Source organism: Xiphophorus maculatus, chromosome 11, assembly GCF_002775205.1.
Source record: "Xiphophorus maculatus strain JP 163 A chromosome 11, X_maculatus-5.0-male, whole genome shotgun sequence".
Classification (NCBI taxonomy): domain Eukaryota; kingdom Metazoa; phylum Chordata; class Actinopteri; order Cyprinodontiformes; family Poeciliidae; genus Xiphophorus; species Xiphophorus maculatus.
Window position 1 is genome coordinate 3,564,354 of NC_036453.1, and position 23,444 is coordinate 3,587,797.

The following is a 23,444-nucleotide window of genomic DNA, read 5'->3' on the forward strand; positions in this document are numbered from 1 at the left end:
TATGAACTCAAGCGCTGAACTTAAATAGCCTTTCAGTCGCTGCCATCTCAAGTTACAACAAAGCAAAGGTACACGCCCCGACACGTTCTGTAAAAATAATAATAAAAAAAAAATCGGTTTTGCTGCGTTTTGAAAACCATTAACAACACATTATTAGCGTAATAGATGAGATGTACGCATTAACAGAGTTTATCACAAAGTAACACAACACAACATAAATGCATCCTGCAACATTTATTTTAATGAGAACAATAAGATATATGACATTACAAGGAATTAAATTAAACTTAGGTGACAACATAAGAGCAAGACTGCGATTAAAATACATAAGTTAGTACATCACAGAATACTCTGATGAAATATATATTAATAATAAAACTAAGTAATTATCCACATTACAATATTGTTTTTTAGAATATATTTTATAAAGATCTCCAACCAAGATCTCGTCTAGCAACAGGTTTTCGGTCCAGTGACATTGAGCTGCTGAGCAACCAGTTAGTATGTGTACTAATTTTTGTGGTGTTGACAAGTGTGTGTGTGCGTGTGTGTGTGTGTGTGTGTGTGTGGGGGGGGGGGGGTATACAGAGTCACCTGGGAGAGCAAAGGTTGGGAAACCCTGACAGTAACAATTCAACCAGTTCAAGAAATTTAACTTGAGGAATATAAACTGCATTTTTTTTTATTATTTAAAGATCAGTGGATTTTTTTTTTATTATTAAGTGTTTTATGAAGATATTCCAGGAACCTTTTACTTTTTGGGGTTTTCCTTCAGATTGAAGAATCTCTCAAAGGCTATTCTCCAGCTTGTGATGCCATCGTCCGTATATGGCAGAGTGGAAAGTTTTCACCGCTGCCAAGGACAACAATGTGAGCTTTTCTACACACAGTTCTGCCGTGCTTGCGGAAAAAGGATACAGATGTAAAAAAAAATAAATAAAAAATTTGAATACATAATTATTTAAAAACAAATAACATTTAAAAGGGGCAGTATTATGTAAAATCGACTTTTTTGAGCTTTACATCATGTTGTCATGTTACTCCCTCATCAAAACCATTCCTGGAGTGTTGCCTTGATTCGTTCACATATGACTGAATGTATGAGCTTCTTCTCAGCGAAACGCCGAGAAAAGGTTAAAAGAGGAGCCATGTTGTGACGACTTCCTGAAGGCGGAGTTTCAGAATGTGCAGGTGCTTCTTAAAGAGACGCAAGCCCAATTTCAAGGCGTTAAATTACGAAGTCAAATTTTTTATTTTAAGTCACATTTGATATGTACAATGTTTTTTTTTTGTTTTTTTTACAAAAACTGGAGTTAACATAATTACTTGATTGTGGCATTATGTGTATGGAAAACACACAATACCACCACTTTAAAATTCTACTTATCTGCTGGAGACCTTGTACTTAATAAAATTTCATATTTTCAACCAAAACCCTAAATGCCAGTGACTGGTGACTGACAAGTGCTGCCGAATAAATAACATAAGGAACATGATGCGTGTCTAAAACAGAGTGAAAACAACATCTGAACACATTTTAAACTATTGTAACAGATTTTTGCTCAGTGTGGATGGCTGCTCTTATAACGAAGCCACTCGATGAGTTAACATCTGTAGCCACTGGACATGTGATGTCATAAAAGCCCCACCAGCCTGAAACTACTCCCCTGAAAGAACTGAAACCTCGATGCCTCCATCAGCAGAAGCAGCTGGATGCGTTTTTTTTTTCTCTTTTATCTCCTTCATGCAGCTGGAGCACCAGACCTCCAAGACGCCCTGCGACTCATTGTCTGGCACGCCGTCCCCGTCTTCACGGCACCAAACACGTCCCGAAGTTATCTTGCTCAGTCAGCCTTCAGAGACTCGCAGCACAAAACTGGGAGCCATTAGGTCATTTTAGGGTGTTGCCCCCCCACACACACATACGGGCCATGCACGTTGTGAATAAGAGACCTGCAAGTCCGCCCAGTGAAACATTCATCTGATAGCCCCACTGGGACCGTCACCGGGTCTGTTTTAACCCCGTGGTGCACCTCTGGTTCTGTTTCTGTTGCTTTTTCTAAATGACATGAAGCCTTCATATCTGATCAGATTTTATTCTCTGCAGTTCATTTTTTCCACACTAAAAGTCACCACAGTATTTTTTTTGTCCCCCCTTTGCCATTTTTTTTAATTACAGCTTCTGTGATGAAAGTTTTCCTCCCGAGACAAAAACAACAACAGGGAAGTAATGTAACAGAGCTGCACATAAATCTTTTCTATGGCCTGTTTCTTGTTTACATGGAGGTCAAAAAAAATGAAATGCTATGCATGAGCGGTCACTGTGTATAGAACGTAATGCCGAGTCCTTGCTCAATAGTCTGTGTACATTTTGAAAGCGAGACTTATGGAGGCCTTGAGTCCTCGATGCGGCCGTCGCGGGTTCGACTCCCGGACCCGACGACATTTGCCGCATGTCTTCCCCCCTCTCCTTCCCTGTTTCCTGCCAGCCTACGGTCATATAAGGGACACTAGAGCCCACAAAAGACCCCCTGGAGGGGTAACAAAAAAAAAAAAGCGAGACTTTTTTTTATTTTTAATTAGGAGCACACAACACAACTCTGCTATATTTCATCCTCATCACTCTCAGCGGGACTTACAAATCCAACAGTTCAAAGAGCCGCAATAAGAAAACATGACGCGCTTCCCACATCAGAGCTGCTGCTTCTGCTTGAATATACAAAACACCATTACATTCCAAACGTCCATATTACACAAGACGAAGATGATTGGTTGTTTTTCTTGGTTTGATAAGCCAAGCACATAAATGTGTACAAAATAACGGGAGATCAACATCATCATTCACACAAATGACCCTTCTAAAAGGCAAATGATTTACAATTAGGTGCAGCAGCAGAACAATATTCATAACCACCATGCACATTCTTTGTAAGTGAAGCATTACCTGATTTGTAATTAGTCTGTTGACACTAATATTAAACAATCAAAGAGGAAGAGAAAAGTAAATGAAGTCCCAAGATAATTTATGAATTGAATGTTTTTGACTCTCATCCTACTTGTTTCTTTTATTTTTTTTTCTGTTTAGAGGTTCTGATTAATCCAGGGTGGGTGGTGATTGGGATGTTGTGTTTATCATCCGTTTTCCAGGACGTGTACAGGAGAGGAACGCGTCAAGGTTTGGAATGGAGGAAAACCAGGAATTCGGGTTGAGAGGAGGATCCACGGAGATTCTCGGATCCAGGAACACCAACGCTCACCGCAGGGAATCACAGAACCCACGACCAGAGGAGATGCTAATGTTTACCACGACCAGAGGAGATCAGGTCAAGAAGGAACATCTACCAGATTCTTTAATGCAGCCAGCCTGATGAGGTGCAGATTTACAGATTTACACAACAGAGCAGCCAGGCGAGGAAAGAAACCCCGGAGCGTCCGGGATATGGAAAAATATTTCCTTTTCATCTCGTCCTGTACAGTGGTCTGTACAGGACGAGATGGCATTTGTATGTCTTCGGAATATTGCACACAATTGTGTTCATGAAAGCTATTAACGATGATCCACTTTTCTAAAACGTACATTTTGACAACATACTTTTGAGAAAAAGGAAGTGGGGTAACACACGTTTTCCTTTCACACATAGAAAGAGGACACTTCCTGTTTTGTGTCGAATTTGTGAAAAGATCAAAATCCCCCCCAGTTTGTTTGCTCAGTGAAAGCAAAAGCTTGCGGGTTCAACAGCCCTGAGTAGATAACTCAAAACAAAACCCATCAGAGACCGGTTTGTCTTGTTACTGGTCAAATGTCACGTCATGCAACGCTGAACAGGAACGATTATAGGAACAGACAACAGAAAGCTACAGAAACAGAGGAAAGCAAAGTAAAAGTAGGAGAGATAAGGAGAAGTTTAATATTCGTAATAAAGAAATTTTTTTTTAAATCACGTGAAAAACCTTTCAAGAATAATCACGTGCAACTCCATGTTGATTTTAAGAAACACATTGCAGGTGTAACCTGGTTGTTGTTATAATTACACAAAATGTCTTTTTTTGTTGTTGTTTGTATTGCTCTCTACCTGACCGAAAAGCTGTCATTGTTTTGAATGTGTTACTTTAAGAACAGTAGCCCCTCCTTTTTATTTCTTCTTCTATGGTTTTGTCTTTAAAATGTTTGCGTCCCTTAGGCCCTCCCCTTTTGTCATGTTGTCCTGCGGGAGAGGTGTGTCCTATTTACTTTCTATCTAAATACTTCCAGTTTATTTGTAGATTTATTAAGTTGATTTCTGTTATGTATTTTTGTTTGTGTAGGACTTGGAGCGGGCAGCTTGTAACTATTGTTTTTCTGTTGGATATTTTCGTCAGGTATGTTGTATAGAAAAGGTTTATTTTATTTAATGTGAGACATGATCCCCGCCCTTTTGTCATGTTGTCCTGCGGGAGAGGACTTGGAGCGGGCAGCTTGTAACTATTGTTTTTCTGTTGGATATTTTCGTCAGAATAAATCTTTGAAAGCCAAACAGAGTCACGGCCTGACTAACATCTGATAACCAGCACAACGCAGAAGGGATCCGGTTACACTTGGTGCCGTTTGACCCGCTGTAACGTCGAATCTCCACTGCTGCAGCTGCTGCTACGTTGTCCCTTTCCCGCCTTTGACGTCTTGCTCCGCCTTTGCCCTGCGTTTTGACTGGCAGGCGTTGGCGCGCTGTATCCTAGCAACGAAGTAACTGTTTATGTTGGTCTCCTTTTTTTGTGCACCTCGTTTTATACAAGTGGAGAGGGGAAATAAGTGAAGAATAATTGAAAAAGTTTTTTTTAATTTTATAAAAGTTTTTTGTGTGTTTTGGGACAATAAAACCAATCTTAAAACAGTACAATCAACAAATAATAATAATAATAAACAAAATGTAAAGACATGAAACCAGTCTGTTTATTACCCTTTACCTGTAGATAAGGCTGGTTGTTTTTTGTTTCTTTTGCTGACTGTTGCATATGAGTTCTTGTGTGGCTGATTTGTTTTTACACTGTTTGGGTATCTGCATTTTATTTTTGACATCGCTTCTTTTTGATCCACTGTTATTTTCCATAGTTTTTGTCTGCTATTGTTTGATGAAATGTCTGACACTGAGGTACCTTTTAAAGGTGATGAAGTGGACCGGAAGGTCACTTTTAGTTTGGGGAGGGGCCAACATTACATGTCATTTGGAAGGGGTAGACCTATGCCTTTTAGTCCATATGAATTTTCTGTTGATCAGCTTGGGATTAACCCCCCACCTGTCCCTGCTGCTGCTTCTACACCCATTGGCAAAGCAAGGTCTGACCCTACCCAACTTGTTTCTACTGAGGCTCTCAGTGGGGTGATTGCTGATCTGGCTAAGCAGATTGGGGACGCCATTACGACGAATCTCAATGGACTAAACCCACAAAGTCAGTCACAGTCTCAGGTTGCTGACAGCCAACCCAGCGACCTGACCGATCAGTCACAAATGAGGTTTGTTGTTCAGTCTGATATTAGAGCACCTCCATATTTCAAAGGTGACCGCTCTGACACCTTCTCCATCCAGGAATGGGAGGGTTTGATGAGATGCTATCTGTCAAGGATGAGATGTGTGGACCCTGTAGAAATGTGTGAGATCATCACATCCAGACTTATTGGGAAAGCCAGAGATGTGGTTCAGGTGTCGCTTCGTTGCCAGCCTCAGTCATGTAGTGACAAGTTGGTTTCTACTGTTTTTGATATTTTGAAACGCAACTTTGGTGAGCTGATCTTCTCCAGTTTGCCGATGAGAGACTTCTATAACATCCTGCCTGCTGATGGAGAGACAGCCATGGACTACTGGATTCGACTGAACAAGTCTATTGAAGCGGCTGATGAGTGTTTGCGTAGGAGGGGGAAGCAGGTGGAGGATCCAGGAGCTGAAGTTGTTACAATGTTCATCAACCATTGTCCTGATCCTGGTCTAGCTCTTTCCTTCCAGCTGAAACCTGTGGAGGAGTGGACTACTGCTGAGGTCCAGAGCCGCCTTGATAACCGTGTTGCAAGTCTTAGGAAGCCGATGGTCACTACAAATAGGACTCTTGGTTCGTCTGCAGGCCCTGTTCTCTCTTGTCTTCCTCAGCTTGGTGCTCAAACGCCTAGTGCTGCGTTGTCAGCTGATGCTACACCATTTGCTGTCCGTTTTCCCCAAGCTGCTTTAGCATGTGATCGTTCCTCAGCTTCAGGGCCCTTGAATCAGCAGCCACAGCAGCATGTTGCTCCACAATCTACATCCTTTCAGAATACAGGTCCACCCCAGCCACCTTTTTCCTCCAGTTCAGGAGTTGACCCGCCTCCTCAGATGACAAAGATGTTCGATAAGGTTCTGTCTCTGTGTGCAGCTTCTCTTGCTACAAAACAGAGTGGTCAACATGTGAGGAGTTACACACGTGGTTCTAAACGTCCTCAGCATGCACCATGCAGGGTTTGTTGCTCGGAGGAGCATACCACACACTCACACTGCAGATTGTTCAGACTGTGTCTCAACTGCTTCGGCTCAGGACACATTAAAAGGGATTGTCCTCAGCCTGCTCATCACACACCGCAGCTGTCCTCCCAGTATCCTAATTTAAACTAGAGAGCCCGTGTGATGAGAGGGGAAGCATGGGCAGAGTGGATAATACCCTCACGACTACACTGGATGCACGCTCTGTTTATACTGAGTGTTGCAATACTTCACCTGAGAACAGTGAAGTGATTTTCTTGGGGTCACAGAGAGTCCAGAGGGCTAGTGATTTGTTTTATGCCTCAGTTTCAGTTAGTGACCGGACTACACTGAGGGGTATGTTGGACTCTGGGAGTATGTCGTGCACATTGAGCGTGGAGGCAGAGAGCAAACTAAGAGCCGCGGGTGTTGATTTGATCCCTCTTGCAGTCCCAGAGAATGTGGTGCTCGTTGGGTGTGGTGGCCTTCTCACGCAGCCTCGATACATCTATGAGTTGGACATTGAGATCTATGGCTTCAGATTTACAGTACCGACATTTTTGATACCTGGCCAACATGATGAATTCATCATTGGTAGCAATGTGCTCCGGCCCCTTATTCAAAGAATGAAAACTGATTCGAGGTACTGGGAACTCATTACATCTAACACTGCAAACCCAGAGTGTGAGGAGTTTTTGCAGCTTCTGAGTTGTGTTTCTCGGTGGTCAAACTCTACTTCACCTGACAAGATTGGAACAGTTAGGCTCAGACAGGCTGTTACCCTCCTTCCTCGTCAGGAGTATGTGGTTTGGGGTAAGCTCCCATCCACTGCACCACTGTCACTGGGAGGCACTGTGGTTGTCGAGCCGTCATCTGCTCGTTCCACTCCAAAAAACATTTTGGTGGGTCGTGTAGTCACACCCATGTGGGGGGATCGTTGGGTCCCTATGAAGGTCCTCAACCCAACAGAAAAACCTCTGATACTGCGCCGCAATGCTAAAATCGCTGATGTCTTTCCATGTGTTGCTGTGGAGGACTTTGCGTTCAGTCAGGGGAGATCGGAACTGTACTGCAACCATTCAGCTGTTTCAACAGGTTCATCACATCACAGTGCTGATCCAGTGCAGATGCTGAGAGACTGTGGTCTGCATGACATTGACATAGAGAGCTGTGAGGTGTCAAATGAGTCTAAAAGAAGGCTGGCTGAACTCGTGGTTTCTTACCAGGATGTGTTCTCCAGGGGAAAACTGGATTGTGGTGAGGCTAGGGATTTTGTTCATCGCATTCACTTGACTGATGACCAGCCATTTCGCTTACCTTATCGACGCATACCACCAGCACATTATCAGCAGTTGAGGGAGGTCTTGTCTGAGATGGAGATGACGGGTATCATAAGGAAGTCTATTAGTGAATATGCCTCCCCGCTTGTTATGGTGTGGAAAAAGTCTGGGGACATGAGGATATGCACTGACTTCCGCTGGCTTAATGCTAAGACCGTTAAGGATGCCCATCCATTGCCCCATCAGTCTGACTGCCTTGCTGCTCTTGGTGGGAATGCGCTGTTCAGCACCATGGACTTGACCTCTGGTTTCTACAACATCCCTCTCCATGAGTCCGACAAACATTACACTGCTTTTACCACGCCGCTTGGACTTTATGAGTACAACCGTCTCCCACAAGGGTTATGCAACAGCCCAGCTTCCTTCATGAGGATGATGCTTAACATTTTTGGTGACTTGAACTTTTCCAGCCTCCTCTGCTATCTAGATGACCTGTTGGTATTTGCACCGTCTGAGGAGGAGTCGTTAAGGAGGCTGGAGGTTGTTTTCTGTCGCCTGAGAGCAAACAACTTGAAGCTGGCCCAGAAAAAGTGTCACTTTCTCAGGAGGTCTGTGAGGTTCTTGGGCCATGTTGTGGAAGCTGGTGGTGTTTCTGTTGATCAGGAGAAGGTAAGGGTCATCTCAGGGTTTGAAAGAAAAGACCTCATGAAGGAGGATGGCTGTACTCCGTGCCAGAAGAAGGTGAGGTCATTCTTGGGCATGGTGCTATTCTATCAGCACTTTATTCCAGCTTGTTCCCGCATCGCAAAGCCTCTTTATGCCCTCACCGCAGGTCAGAAACGTAAAGTAAAGAGCGCAGGACATGGGAAAGCTGGAACCTTTCGTGTTCTGACTCCCCAGGACTGGACTCCAGCTTGTGAGAAAGCGTTTGGAGACCTTAAAACTGCACTTCTCAACTGTGTGGTGCTGGCACATCCTGATTTTGAGAAGCCATTTATTCTCTCAACCGATGCTTCATTGGATGGGCTCGGTGCTGTTTTGTCGCAGGTCCCAGCTGATGGAGAGATTGCTAGACCTGTTGCTTTTGCCAGCAAGACTCTCAGCCGCAGCCAGGCCAACTATCCTGCACACAGGCTCGAGTTCCTAGCCTTAAAGTGGGCTGTATGTGATAAGTTCAGCCACTGGCTGAAGGGTCACAGGTTTACTGTGTGGACGGATAATAATCCTCTCACATATATCCTGACCAAGCCCAAACTGGATGCCTGTGAACAGCGCTGGGTCTCTAAGCTTGCTCCATACACCTTTGAGATCAGGTATGTTCCAGGGAGACAGAATGTGGTGGCAGATGCTCTGAGCAGAGTTCCTTTTGTGAAGCCTTTGGCTGATCGCCTTCTGTCAGAACCTTGTCAGGAACTTTTGGAGCATGTCTGTGAGGTCCCTGATCATGCTGTGCAGGATGTTTTCCGTTTGACCTGTCAGCTTCAATCAGTGGACAGCTCTTCCTCCATTACAGCTGACACGTCCATGACCTGTGCCGAAGTCTCCTCTCTTTTGTCATCTGCCTGCAGTGGAGATGCTGGTCAGACTCAGCATGCAGCATCTTTAGCTGATCATCTGGGCATGATAATCCCACACACCACAGGTCCATCAACAGCTCTTTGTCTAACTGACCTGGTCTCTCACCAGAAAAACGATCCTGTTGTTTCCAGAGTTGTCCTGTACGTTGAGCGGGGACGCCGTCCATCAAGGCGGGAACGCTTTGGTGAAAATCAACTGGCTCTAAAAATTCTGAAGCAGTGGGATAAACTAACATTGCTGAATGGCGTTCTTTACCGTGTCATAAAAGACCCTCTGACAAAAGGTAAGCGCTTCCAGTTTGTGGTCCCTGATGCTTTGAAGTCTGTGGTTCTGACTGGTGTCCATGATAATGCAGGTCATCAGGGCCAACCACGAACATTCTCCTTGGCTCGTCATCGTTTCTTTTGGCATGACATGGAAAGAGATGTGCGAGATTACGTGAGAAAATGTCCCAGATGTGTCCTCAGTAAAACCCCACAGCCTGCTGTGAGAGCCCCTCTGGAGAACATCAGAACCAGTGCTCCGATGGAGCTGGTGTGTATTGATTTCTGGTCAGCTGAGGACAGTAACAACAAGTCTGTGGATGTTCTGGTGATCACTGATCACTTCACAAAGTTAGCACATGCTTTCCCGTGTCAGGATCAAACTGCTAAACGAGTTGCAAAAAAGTTATGGGATGGGTTTTTCTGTGTTTATGGCTTCCCACAGCGCATTCACTCAGATCAGGGTGCAAATTTTGAGAGTGAGCTGCTGGCTGAGCTTTTAGAGTTGAGTGGTGTCAATAAATCGCACACCTCACCCTACCACCCAATGGGTAATGGGACTGCAGAGAGATTCAATCGCACCCTGGGCAACATGTTGAGATCTCTTCCTCCACGTTCGAAGCATAAATGGCCTCAGATGATCCAGTCTCTGACTTTTGCCTACAACTGCACGGTTCATGAGACCACAGGCTTTGCACCGTTCTATCTGATGTTTGGGAGGATTCCCAGGCTGCCTGTTGACCTTGTTTTTCGGAACGTTCTTCATGATGATGCTATTTGTGACTACCACACTTATGTCAAATCACTGGTTGAAGATTTACGTTCTGCCATGCTAATGGCTGAGAAGAACACCAGTGCAGAGCAGAAACATCAATGTGACCAGTACAACAAGAGAGTCAAGGGTCACCCTCTGTCAGTTGGAGATCAGGTCCTGGTGGCAAACAAGGGAGCCAGAGGAAAGCGAAAGCTTTCTGATAAATGGGAGCCTGTGATGTACACGGTGGTTGCCTCCAAACCTGCTCTCCATATTTATCGTGTTAGAGATTGTCACGGCAATGAGCGTGTGGTGCATCGCAACCTCCTTCTTGACGTGAACTTTTTACCTGTGGGGATGACCTTGGATGGGAATGTGAACCGCCAGGTTGATAGTGTGGTTCGAGTCCCCCCGGTTCCTGATTCACATGGAACAGGAAGATTTAGTGAGGCTCCTAGTGCTGTTCCTGCTGAGCCTTCCCTACCCGACTCCCTGTCTTGCAGTGATGGGGATGACCGTACTGCTTCATGGGTTCAGGATGTGTCCTTGGCTCCATCAGTTGGAAATAGTGACCTGCCTCATGACTCTGAAAACTCCTCTATGGAAACAGGGGTACTGGCGACTGCTGGTTCCTTACCTCATCTTCCTGATGCTGCTGGCTCTGTTCATCCTCCAGACAGGGTGGGTGAGGATGTTGTTCGCCGCCTAACTTCACGCTTTGGGAGGGTAATTAAACCAGTCTGTCGCCTGATAGAGTCCATGGCCGTCATTGAGGCGCTTTATGATAAGGATAATGTTCAAACTGTTATTGACGTGTGAGTTTCCAAATTCTCATGTGATTCCTGCCATTGGCTAGGATTGTATTTGTCTTGGTTTGCATAAGCTTCAGTACCATTTATGTGTTTACTCTGTATGGGGGGGTGTAAAAGGCACCTCTTGTTGTCCATGGAATACTGTGAGATTTTGCTGGGCGTCGAGCGATCTCTAGTCTCCTGACCCTATTGTAGGGTAGCTGTTTGGCTGATGTGTTACATTGTTGCAAAAATAATAAAATAAAATTGTACTGCTACTAAGTGTCTTTATCACTGTTTTTTATTTTGTGTAATTCTAGGGGGGTGAATGTAACCTGGTTGTTGTTATAATTACACAAAATGTCTTTTTTTGTTGTTGTTTGTATTGCTCTCTACCTGACCGAAAAGCTGTCATTGTTTTGAATGTGTTACTTTAAGAACAGTAGCCCCTCCTTTTTATTTCTTCTTCTATGGTTTTGTCTTTAAAATGTTTGCGTCCCTTAGGCCCTCCCCTTTTGTCATGTTGTCCTGCGGGAGAGGTGTGTCCTATTTACTTTCTATCTAAATACTTCCAGTTTATTTGTAGATTTATTAAGTTGATTTCTGTTATGTATTTTTGTTTGTGTAGGACTTGGAGCGGGCAGCTTGTAACTATTGTTTTTCTGTTGGATATTTTCGTCAGGTATGTTGTATAGAAAAGGTTTATTTTATTTAATGTGAGACATGATCCCCGCCCTTTTGTCATGTTGTCCTGCGGGAGAGGACTTGGAGCGGGCAGCTTGTAACTATTGTTTTTCTGTTGGATATTTTCGTCAGAATAAATCTTTGAAAGCCAAACAGAGTCACGGCCTGACTAACATCTGATAACCAGCACAACGCAGAAGGGATCCGGTTACACAGGCAATGATCAGATGGAAAAATGTGGTTTATGGCTGCGGTGTTATTCTTATGTAATCAATATAATAGATGGTGGTGATGTGATTCTGTGTGTATTAATATCATATGTACATGAAGTAAGGATCGTTAAAGGAGGCTGATCGAGGCATCGGGGAAGAAAAAAAAAAGTACTGAACTGAAACAGAAACAAAGACTTGAAGGTATTTACCAGCACAGCAAGGAGCTTGGAGTTGAAAACATCGTCCCAAAACCTTGCAAGGTGCAAATCGAGGAAGTCACGTCCACCGATGGTCATCATACAGCCCTGGAATTATCAAACGACGAGCGGAGAAGAATTCAGCTCGAGTTTCTCGGAAGGAAGATTGGGAGCAGAGATCCCAATCTAGACTTTTATTTGCAGGGTTTTGTGGGGAAGACGATCCCCAGACTGACCAGAGAGTTTCGCTGGAGCCACAGGACAGCCCTCGAATTTGAACTTCACTCTCAGGATTTTGCTCAAATAAGATTCCCTATTTTTTTTTGGTGACAAGATTTCCCCTTCCCATCATGTCTTGGTCCCGATCCACCAATCAAGAGCCGTCTTACTGTAAAGATCCAGCTACTTGGGTATGAAATTCTCTCTCTGTGCCTTTGCGAAAAGACTTTCACATCCAGAAGTAATCACAGCCTCAGTTTATTGGGATAGATGTTGAATAGTTTTCATACTTGGTGATTCTGAAGTTGTAATCAGATTCTTTTTCTCTGCTGAAAACTTCAGCCAGTTGACGTGTTGAATATGCAGAGATGTGCGACTCTGCATATTTTGGCACAGTATCGCTGATTGCACTACCAATGACAATGTTGATACTTTTTGTTATTTAGGTCATTTTTAAGGTGTTTCAGTGGGGGCGGGGGGTTTCCATTGACTTATTTTACTCAGTCCTCAAACAGAATTTGGTAAAAAGTTTACAGGTGTGTACAAAATACTTTAATGTCATATTAACTTGAGGCTATATATTTATAAAAATGGTAAATAATAATAATAAAAATTAAGTTCCCTAAATACACTGCACAAAAAAAGAAAAGAAAAAAAAAGAATGAGATAAAGATATACTTTATTTTCTAGTTCTTGGGGGCTCTGTCCCTTTTGATGCCGCCCTGGGCAACAGCCCATATCATAAACTGTAACTGCTGGCACAAACCACCACAGTAACTTCATTGTATTAAATTTTAAACCATGTCAGAATGTGCGGCCAGCTACTGATTTAAATCCTCTATGAGATCTATCAGAACAGACTGGAAGCGTTGTTCTGGGTAAAGCTGCTCTCACACAGAGGTTGCGTTTAGCATGCCGATCCCTCCTCCGTCCTCGTTGCCGCTCGTTGCTGGTCGACCCTCAGCCTGGCAGTGGGAGCCAGGGCCGATTTCCCATCAGGAACAATCGGGCCTTTTGTTACTCAAGAGGCCGCCGCTCTGAAAAGTCTGCAGGCATCTTTGTCATGGGAACAAATTCCCGTAAATCCGCTCGCCGTTTCCACGCACGACGAGGCGCCATATTGTTGAGTCCAAACAGGAGAGGCGAGCATGTTGCTGCATGAGGTTTGATCAGACTAAAAAAATAAAACACACACACACAACTAAATATTTAAACAGTTTGATCATTTCTATTTATGCCTAAAGATGAGAGTAAAAGCACATATCGTATGCCCGTTTCTTCAAAATGCTCTGGGTCGATTATTAAAGCTAAAATGCAATAAATCTGTGTTCTGGAGAAGCTTTCGGTTCCACTCAACCTCTTGAGAAAGTTTGTGTGAGCCGTGCAGGCATTCTGGCAGCCAGCCTCGCCAGCTGACTCCAATTTTCTTCATAATCACTTATTTCTCCTTGTTGCATTCTTTCACATTTGGGGTTCAAACTGCAGTGACTCCATTTGGCTGCAAAATTTTACATAATTTTTTTATAACTCTAAAAGCTACCCCCCCCCCCCCCCCCAAACCCCCCTAGAATTTTTTTTTTTGGGGGGGGGATTAAAAATGTCAACGAAACACAGAAAAATAAAAAACAGTGATTCTATGTGTATTTGTCAACAAGAGATAATGAGAGACACGAGGAAGAACTAGTTCCTCACAAGTCAGAGAACTGATTTGCTGTCTCCACCTTGTGGAAAATCAACAAGCAGCGGAGGTATTCATCTACGTGCCTGATCATAAACTACAGGAGTTTGTATTTCACATCCACCGACTTCCTCCTACAATCCAAAAATATGATGTTACTGTTAACTGGTCTCTCTAACTGTCCTTAGGTGTGTGAGTGTGTGTAGATGGGTGTTTGTCCTGTACCTCTGTGTTGTACTGTAACAGGCTGGCAACCTGTCCAGGGTTACAGGACAGGTACAGGACACCTCTCACCCCATGCGTACATAAATACAGACTCAATTTAAACAGCACCCATGGACCAATAAGTTGTAGGTTACTCAAACTGAAATATTTCCAACTATAGATTTTAGTTTAGTTCAGTTGAAATTGTCTAAATATCTAAAGCTTAGCACCAACAAATAATCCCCAATTTCCTTAATTTTGGCTGTAAAAGCTGTAAAATCCCACTGCACCTCCTCCTGATTAATCAATCCTCCTGCTCTGATTGAATGCCATCACAGGCATTCAATCAAAATGCCTGTGATGGCATTTTGATCAAATTTTATTGTCTTATTCATTGTTGTTTTTTTGTGAACATGTAAAGTTCGAAACTATGCACATTGCACGCTTTTCTGTCACTTCAGAGAGGCTGTGTCAACACGACAATGAAAAAAATGGTTGCCATGGATGGTGAACCTAATCTGAATGACGACATTAACTACGTGCAGATTATTTTTGTTTCATTTTGGTCATGTCTGGTTGGTTTCCATGGATACCAACCTCCAGGATATGCCACAAATACCCATCGTCACCGCTTTCTGTTTTTTCCTTTGGTGCTTTTATATTGCACCAGCCTGGAAGCTGTTCCAAATGGCAATAAATTCTCACCTAGTTCTGTGTTGCAGCAGGACGGGAAGAGCCGCCTGCAGCAGACGCAGGAGGAGGTGGAGCAGGTGAAGGACATCATGCTGGACAACATGGAAAAAGCCAACGAGCGATCCGGCAAACTGAACGACCTGGAGCAGCAGGCCGAGGATCTGCTGGAGAAGGTAGCTGCTGGAGGCGCCGTCCAAACTGGAAAACCCATCATGGCTGCCAACACCGTCGTTTGGGCCGCTTATGAAAGTTCTTTTTTTTGTCAGAAGTAAATTCGCCATGGGATTAATCCTGTGTAATAGTTATGTCTACTTACATGAATTGATTGTGCAAAAATGGTGCTATGTTGAGAAAGGTGTTTCCTATTGTTAGCTAGCATGAATGAAGCAGGCCGTTTTTAATTCAGCATATGAAGAATTGAAAACTTTGATATGGAAAGACAGAGAGCCCTCTTGACACGACAGAAAACTCAAGTTTCTAAGAAAATGCCCGCTTATCAATGAATTGTTAGTTCATAAATCAACTGAATCAACTGTAGATGACTCACATCCTTATAACAGATATTGAAAAGTACCAAGTAATTGAACCTATTTCAACATGAGCTTTTCTGTCCGCAGAGTAAAGTTTTTGAAAAAACAACCAGGACGTTGAAGCAGCAGAAAGAAATATCCAACAAGAACAAGTGTGGTGGCAGGACTCATCATTTTGGGACTTGTCATCGTTGTTATTGTAAAAGTTGCAATATAGCATAAAAAGCAAAAGCTTCCTGGCAGCTGAAAGAGAACAACAAATGAGCTGAAGGACAGTTGATCCTGAACAGCAGAAACGACTCTGCTGCAAGATGATACAAAATAAATTTTGTTCTATGAAAAAAAAAGAAGTGGTTTCATCTCCTGCATACTGTAAAGCACAGGTGTCAAACTCCAGTCCTGGAGGCCCACAGCCCTGCAACGTTTAGATGAGCCTCTGCTGCACCACCTGAAGAGAATAATTAAGACTCTGGAAAACTGATCTACACAAGGAGGAGGTAATGAAGTACGGAAGAGGATTAGGGCCACTGAAAAAAAAAAAATTATGGCCCAGAAAAAAAAAAAAATCTTTGAATTTTCATGTAAAGAAAAAAAAAAAAAAATTTCAGAAACCACAATTGATTCAACTCTCACAGCGGAGTGTTTTTTCTTTACGTCTCTCTCTGTGCGCGCTCTCAAACGTCCAACTAACATCACGTAGTGCCCTCTGGTGGCGCAAACCCGCTATTACACGCAAAACGTTATCTTGACGTTTTGGCTAACCTCCTAGTTAAAGTACAGATTAAATAATGAAACTGTTGCTTATAACAATAGAATAAACATAGTGGGGCTGTTGGCTGTCCAGATTTTACCAATAGCCCTTAAAATTAACATTTGCCACGATGAGATGCTTTCAGAAAGAGGATGCATTAAAACTTTTAAGCACTGAGAGGCAGTCACACTATTTCCTATCCCGCCATGTATGTTGACACAATGACATACATGTTGAAACTCATATGAGTTTCCCCTAAATGGTCAAACACTTAGCTTAGTAGCTGAATTAGTCAAATTATTGTCACACTGCTCATGTGAGAGAATCTTCACAGACGCAGACAGAGTCTTTGCATGGTCTGGCATGTGATTAGGTAAAGTTATTATTGAATCATTGCGGTGGCATGTAGTGCTGGTGTAAGCCCTATTGAAGGGACAACAATATGAATTATTGACAAAATTTGGACAAAGTTTAAAGGTGTCCATAAAATATTTGAATAATTTCTTTCTTAACATGATGAACAGAAACATGAAAAAAAAAGACGTGTACATTTTTCCTAAAATAAAGTGCAAAAAAAAAAAAAAGAAGATCGGAGCAAATCAAAGCAAAATGTTTTCTTTAAAGGTAGATTTGAGAAACAACAACAAAAAATTTCAAGCAGGAATTTGAAACTAAAGTTTTGATCGCAAATCAATCCGATACTGATACCGACTTAGTATGAAGATTATGGATATTTCGGATCGATCTGATCACCTCTTCTATGCAGTGTTTTCTAAACAACTGAACATAACAGTGTTTTGATTGTGTAATAAAATGGCTGGAAAATACATAACGCCACCTGCTTTAAATTGACTGAATAGCAACATGACTACAATACAGTGATTAATACTATCAACTAATTTGTCAATTCTATTTTAGTTTGTTGTGAAATAAACAGCAAATCATTCCTTTTTACCTTTTTGCTTATTACACAATAAATGTAGTGAGAAAAATACAGTTTACTACACATCAGAATTTGTCCAAATCTGTGCCACTCAGTATAATGCGTCCATAATCTCATGCTGTCTCATCACGATGTTTGTGTTGATGTGTGTTCAGGGCTTGGAGGTGGGCGTGGCTACAGGAGCCGTCAGGGTCATTCTCAATTGAACCTGACGGCCAGCAGGACGATGGCGACGATGACGATGAGGACGATCACGACCACGGCTGCCATCAGCTTGACGTTCTTCCACCAGTAGGAGCGAGACACTTTCTCAGTTGTACGGCGGAAATTATAAGCCTGAGCAGAGGAAATAACAAAAACAAACAAACAAAAAACAAGCGATTCGTGTGATTCTTGGAAGGATGAGGATGTGCTTTGTGAAGGAAGGTGTGTTTGAAACAGAGAAGAGGAAAAAAAGTCCCATTGGAATCCGTGGAGAGCGCTAGGACCTTAGAATTCAAGCATGTTTACGGCAGATGCTTTTCACCTCTTAATCTGTTTTTGCCTTTTTTACCCCCCCTCCTCCAGGGGCACTGCTGGGCATCTTGGGCCCCCTGTCAAAAAATTAGATTGGGCCCCCCCTGTGCAGCTGCTGTTACAATTCTTTGAGTCTATTTGACCCATAAAAAGCGTCACAATTTTAAAGGCTTGCAACTTGCTTTCTTTGGTTCAACACTGATACTAGCCCAATATTTACTGCTCATGAATTTAACATCCAACAGTCCACATACAGTATGCAAGTAGGTTGCTTAATTTTATTCTATTGGAAAAAATGACTGAAATGTCTCTCCCCACGAGCAACAATAGACAGCAACGTGCAAAATACATATAAAGCAATCAAGACTTCTCAAAAAATGCTGTTGTTGCATTTTATTCAAGCTGCAGTATATAACTTTAATAAAAAAATATGTTTTCTCCATATTTGCCACCACGTCGTGACAGTTTGTCATGAGACAGATAATCTGTGAAAACAATCAATCTTCTACACCTCGTTCCTCAATTACTATTGCTGGCTAAAGTAATGCAACGTTACGACCAAAATAACCAATTAGAACCAGGAGGAGGGTCTTAGTGCTGTCAATCAACTTCATTCACTCACTGCTAAATGTGCTAATGGTGGAAAAACAACTTATTACAGGAAACGGTTTATCTGCCGTTATTGGTAGCTATGCTAACTAGACTGAGCATTCACAACAGGCTATGCTAGCTGCAGCATAGCACAGAGCGAGGGGGAGGAAGGGTGAGCAGCCACATGAGATTGTGATTGACAGCAGTAAAACTCTCCTGCCACTGACTGGCACTTTGAGAAGGCAGAGAAAATAGATTTTTCACAGATTATCTCTCGTACCATACTGTCACAACATGACAGTTTTAACAAATATGTGAAAAAAATAATTTATATAAAAGTGACATACTGCAGCTTTAATTTCACTTAGGAGAGGCTGGTCAGGAGGGACGTGGGTTAGAGCTGCTGCTGACTGACTCATCTGTTGCTACGTGTAGTAAAAGGTACAAGGGACAGGTTAAATATATCAATATGTTGGTAATTTGTTTTTCTTTAATTCATTAAATGCTAGTGAAAAGGAGACAAACAGTGGTCTGTAGCTAAGCTAACTATGCTAAATGGTTGATAATCTCTCACAGTCTACCCTCCTCTCTTGGAGAAAAACTGGGTTCAAAAACACAATGTGATTAATTTTGTAATTGACAGGGCACCAATATTTTTTAATTTCTATGAACAAAAAATAAATAAATAAATTGTGGCGGGCCCCCTGTCGGTCAGAGGCCCTTAGAATTGTCATAACTTTCCCCCCCTATACGGCGCCCCGGCCCCCCTCACTTCAATATTTTGCATTATCAAACAATTCAAATTCAAAATTCAATTAAAAATGTGCTAATTATCCTAAAGAGGTAAAATAATACACAAAGGTAGCCAGGGCTAAATACAGAAATTAGTTTACAAGTTTTATTTTAGGTGATTAGCTATTCTTATTGCTTTGTTGCCTTTTTAAGACCTTTTTTATTAAATATTTGATTGTGCTACTGTTAGGTATTTGACTCATCCTTGTTTGTATTTAACTTGTGCAGGTCGAGCTGTTGGAAATGTACTAGATAAATAAATATTGGCATTAAATTGTAATACTTCTGAATGTAAAACAGAATGTGAGCTGTAGGTAATGAATGTGAATGTGAGTGGTGTCCATTAACTTGATTAGGACTGAAGCTCATCAGTGATGCCTGGCAGCTACATGACCCTGACCGCACAGAGGAGCATCTGATCAGACGACGGAGAGCTGTCGGGTTAATGAGCTCATTCTCTTTGCAAGCTGCGATAACGCCCGACTGAAAGGCACCTAATTAAAAGTTTGGTGGAGCAGATGAAAAAGGCCGAAACGTCATTTATTATTTTTAGCTCCTCGAATGCATCTTGCTAAACTGGCTTGGCTGTTGACTTTCACTGCGATCGCAGAGTTTTTCTTTTTAAATGTTCTTATGAAAGAAAGAGTCCCAAATATTCCGTTCAGTTTTAGGAAGATCTACGTGTGACTGAAGACACTGACCCTGTTTTTCAGATACTCAGACACTTCCATGAGGTTATCCAGATTTTCTTCTCGGCGGAGGAGGTCTTCCAAATTTTTCTTCATGATCTCCTTCACTTCATCGACCTGCCTGGACAGGTCACTGGTCTTGTCTTTCATCTGCTGTCCGCCACCTTTTCCTTCCATCTCCTGTGATGGTGGACAGAGAGACAGCAGACAGCTGAAACTACGTTTGTGGAAATCATTATTATTATTATTATTATTATGACAACGTCAAATTACCGCATGCAGTGACAGTCTTAAAAAACTTGATTTCCTGTCTTCATGCCATCATCTATAGAAGCACATTTATTTACCTTTCATTGGGAGTAGTTACATAATTATATAACACACAGTTAAAATTACAATTATTTTTTTTACCCATATCGTCAGCTCAAAGGTAAACTCCTTTTTTTGGGGGGGGAGGGTATTAAATTTGATTGGATGCCCTAAAATAGCTAAGTGTGACAAAAAGCAATGCCAAAAGAAATGTTTATATAAAGAAACAGGGAGCCTTAAAAAAAACAAAAAAACAAACAAACAACAACAACTAAAGAATCCCAAAACAAAAAATATTACAACTTTCACAAGTTTGGAGGAGAAGTCATAGAAGTTAGAGAAATTGTTCCAAATTTGGTAAAATGTATTTCTTTGTATATTCAGAGTATCTACTACCTATCTGGGAATGTAAGGTCAGTGTTCAGGTTGCGTCTTCAAGCATTTGACATGCTGAGGTAGGTAAATCTTTATAAATGCAGTATGAGATTGCATAATGCTAAAAACCAGTTCCCTGTTCTACGGGTTATAGAGTCTTGGCTCTTGACTGGATAGAAACGATTACTTCCTGGAGGCCAGGTTTGACATTTTACCCAATTGATAATGTTGACGCATGTAATGTGCCAGTTCGACGCTGTGAAGCTTACTGAAAATTGCCTGCGCTGTCAACAACCATCCTCCACTCTGAAGACAGAAGAGCCGTGCCAAACGATAATTTAATATTTGGAAGAGAGGCCAACGCGGACTGAGCGGCTTTGTTTACTTCCTCCGCTGCCATTGCTAGAATACAATTCTAAAACAGCACAGAAAACTGACGTCATTGTTCGCAATTTCTCCAGTTCTGTGACTGACCCAGCTGAAAATCTAGAGGGGTATCAAAGTGAATGGGAGAAAGCCCAGACGAAGAGAGATTTAAATCGACCTGAACAGTGTGAGAAGGCAACAATCAGGCTAACATTTCAGGAGCATTAAAGTAAATTCTCTAGCTGTGCCACATATGTGCTGCAGCCTGACCTACCTAGATATCAAAGTGTGAATGCTAACGTATCTGATGTGCTAAAGCCTGGATTTACCAGGCTGTGCACTGAAAACAATGTTTCTGCCCCGTGTCTTACAAGCGTTGCTGCTCCAGCGCTCATTACAACAGTTGTTAATTGATCCGATATTGAGTCTCAAATGAGTCTCAGTGGTAAGAGAAAAAGTAGAGCACACTGTAAAACATTGGATCTCTATGCCAAATGACACCATGTGCCTAAAATAACAGCAGCTTTTTTTCCACTTTTATGCTTATTCCCTCTCAGCAGCAGCTGTTTTGGAAGTGGAAAGCTCTCGCTTGAAGGAGGAGAAAACAAATCTGCAGTGAAATCACCTGGCAGCCTCTGAACGCTGTGGCTCTGTAGATGTCAAGAGAGGGATTTATTTTATATTAGTCAGCCACTTGGAGGCAGCACTGAGCTTCAGTTTGACCACAAGGAAAGCAGGAGTTTAAAGAAATACAGATAATATGCAGTAACTTCTGAGAAGCTGAGTGAAAACTTGAATGTTTTCTCTCTCTCTCTCTGTGTGTGTGTGTGTATTATTAGGAGATGTCAAGTTTGACATTACTAAAAAAAATCTGCCTTCTTGCACGAAGTGTTTGATTTGAAAGAAACCACCATTAGAGAGAAAAAAAATCTCACAGTAATGAAGAGTTACCAACTCATCCTAAAACAAGATTTTTCACCATCTCTAACGGATTAGAGCAGAACAAGGTTACTTTTCTACTTGATCAGATAAATAACCTTTTAATCTGAGGGTGTTAAATTTGTCCAAATCGCTTATCGTGGCTGAGAGACAAACTCAAAAATAAGAAACGATGCTAACAACAATAAATATTTCAAACAAAAAGCAAAGTGTCCAGTTTTACCATTCAGTTCATTTTAACGTTGAACCGCCATAGACTTCATATATCCTAATAACATTAAGTGTTATCGGTCAGAGTTGGTGGTGGCAGGCACTCCTGCCAGACTTAATCTATGCAGTCAGGGAGGTTTTTTCCCCACATGAAGAACATTTTACTGTAAAATCTGTTTCCTGTTGGGGGGAAAAAAAGTCACACCCAAAGGAACGAGAACAAAAAGTTGGGATATCGCAGTAGTTTGAGCTCAAACGTCATTTTCTATTCATCCTAAAACACGAACAAAAACTCGGCGTCCTCCATCACTTTTTAAAAGCCGCAAATGATGCTGAGTTGGTGGATGTTTGTCACCAGCTGCTCACATTCTCAGTGTTTTTACTTCACAAATAGATCTGTTGCAGATGATGGCTCTCACAACAGACAAAAATATAGAAATGAGTGCATTAAATAATTCTTTAGAGCAATTAAAAAAACGATCTTAAAAGTGCAACAACGTGTGCAGTTTCTTTAGGATTTAAAAAGAAATATTAGTATTTTAAATTTAAGTTTGTAAAATAACAATTGAAGAAATGATCAATGAACGGAGACATTTAGGGAGCATTTTCGTCTTCAATAAAGAATCTGCCTATTGCCTATTAAAAATCGACAGCTTTTCTGACAAGTGTGGTGCCTTGTTCTAGAGAAATATTGATAAAACAAAAACTTTAAAAACTCTGCTGTTCTAAAAACATCGAAAGGTTTAATACTTACTACGGCAGTCATTGTCTCTGGCTCAGCTCTCTGTTGAAATGACTGTAAAGATCCTCTGATGTGTCTGGACCTTCCTGGAAAGCAGGTTTGTTTTTAGATGATCCTTTTCCTCATTCATTTGGATATGTGGATTATGACTCAGACGAATACCCGGAAAAATAACGAGTTATTAGGAAGGATGAATATAAGATATTTAAATTCAGTTTAATAAAAGAAATACCGCATTAATCCCACACGAGATTAGTACAGTATTTATGCAACTCTCAGGAACTCTTTCACACTCATTAGTCTCAACAGGAGTTCTCATGTAATTTCTTGATTTAATGAAGAATCCATCTGTTCTCCATGGGGTCTACAGAAGTTCCCAGACCTTTTCTCCATCAGGTTGTTGAGCCTTTTTAGATCCATGGCTCTGATGCTGTTGCCCCAGTAGATGAGGGTAGAAGAGAGGACACTCAGACCACAGCAGGACTTCCCTAAAAAAAAAAAAAGGACAAAAGACCAGTTACATCCTCCCTCATTAACTTTAATTTATGCAAATTAGATGCAAACCTCAAACAGATAATATGGTATATTTGTCTTCGGTGAATGCTAATTTTAAGGCCTAATGTAATTAAAAGGTAAACTTTAGCCATCATTTACACACTAATAGAATACAAAACCAATTT

At 41.8% G+C, this 23,444-nt stretch overlaps 2 protein-coding genes across 6 annotated transcripts; one reads left to right on the forward strand and one right to left on the reverse strand.

Moving 5' to 3' along the window:
• The first annotated feature begins 808 nt into the window (after positions 1-808).
• LOC102229934 (vesicle-associated membrane protein 5-like) lies at positions 809-17,476 on the forward strand. Of its 5 annotated transcripts, none has more exons than XM_023342429.1 (4): positions 809-870; positions 3,148-3,323; positions 15,044-15,184; positions 17,391-17,476. In XM_023342429.1, exons 2-4 carry the CDS (start codon positions 3,183-3,185, stop codon positions 17,439-17,441), a joined length of 333 nt encoding a protein of 110 aa, XP_023198197.1. In that variant the 5' UTR covers positions 809-870; positions 3,148-3,182; the 3' UTR covers positions 17,442-17,476. The 5 variants fall into 5 exon arrangements, 4 of the variants coding, with proteins under 4 accessions (XP_023198197.1, XP_023198194.1, XP_023198196.1 ...); XM_023342427.1 differs by lacking the exons at positions 809-870; positions 3,148-3,323; positions 17,391-17,476 and adding exons at positions 11,635-11,663; positions 11,753-12,627; positions 15,629-15,924 and having other exon boundaries at positions 15,041-15,184; XM_023342426.1 differs by lacking the exons at positions 809-870; positions 3,148-3,323; positions 17,391-17,476 and adding exons at positions 11,475-11,663; positions 15,629-15,924.
• LOC106699722 (vesicle-associated membrane protein 8-like) lies at positions 17,411-23,163 on the reverse strand. The gene is made up of 4 exons (XM_023342430.1): positions 23,147-23,163; positions 22,777-22,850; positions 19,836-20,003; positions 17,411-17,571 (listed from the first exon to the last, which is right to left on the reverse strand). The coding sequence occupies exons 2-4, from the start codon at positions 22,786-22,788 to the stop codon at positions 17,434-17,436; spliced, it is 318 nt and encodes a 105-aa protein (XP_023198198.1). The 5' UTR covers positions 22,789-22,850; positions 23,147-23,163; the 3' UTR covers positions 17,411-17,433.
• Positions 23,164-23,444: the final 281 nt, after the last annotated feature.

What these genes read in the sequence shown, in the direction of transcription:
- LOC102229934 (XM_023342426.1), top strand. Translation starts at nt 11,595, where the DNA reads ATGGTTTTGTCTTTAAAATGTTTGCGTCCCTTAGGCCCTCCCCTTTTG. An exon ending in CATGTTGTCCTGCGGGAGAG is followed by an intron (nt 11,664 to 15,043) that starts GTGTGTCCTATT and finishes GTGTTGCAGCAG; the next exon opens with GACGGGAAGAGCCGCCTGCA. An exon ending in CCGAGGATCTGCTGGAGAAG is followed by an intron (nt 15,185 to 15,628) that starts GTAGCTGCTGGA and finishes TTCTGTCCGCAG; the next exon opens with AGTAAAGTTTTTGAAAAAAC.
- LOC106699722 (XM_023342430.1), bottom strand. An exon ending in CTGAGTATCTGAAAAACAGG is followed by an intron (nt 17,572 to 19,835) that starts GTCAGTGTCTTC and finishes TCCTCTGCTCAG; the next exon opens with GCTTATAATTTCCGCCGTAC.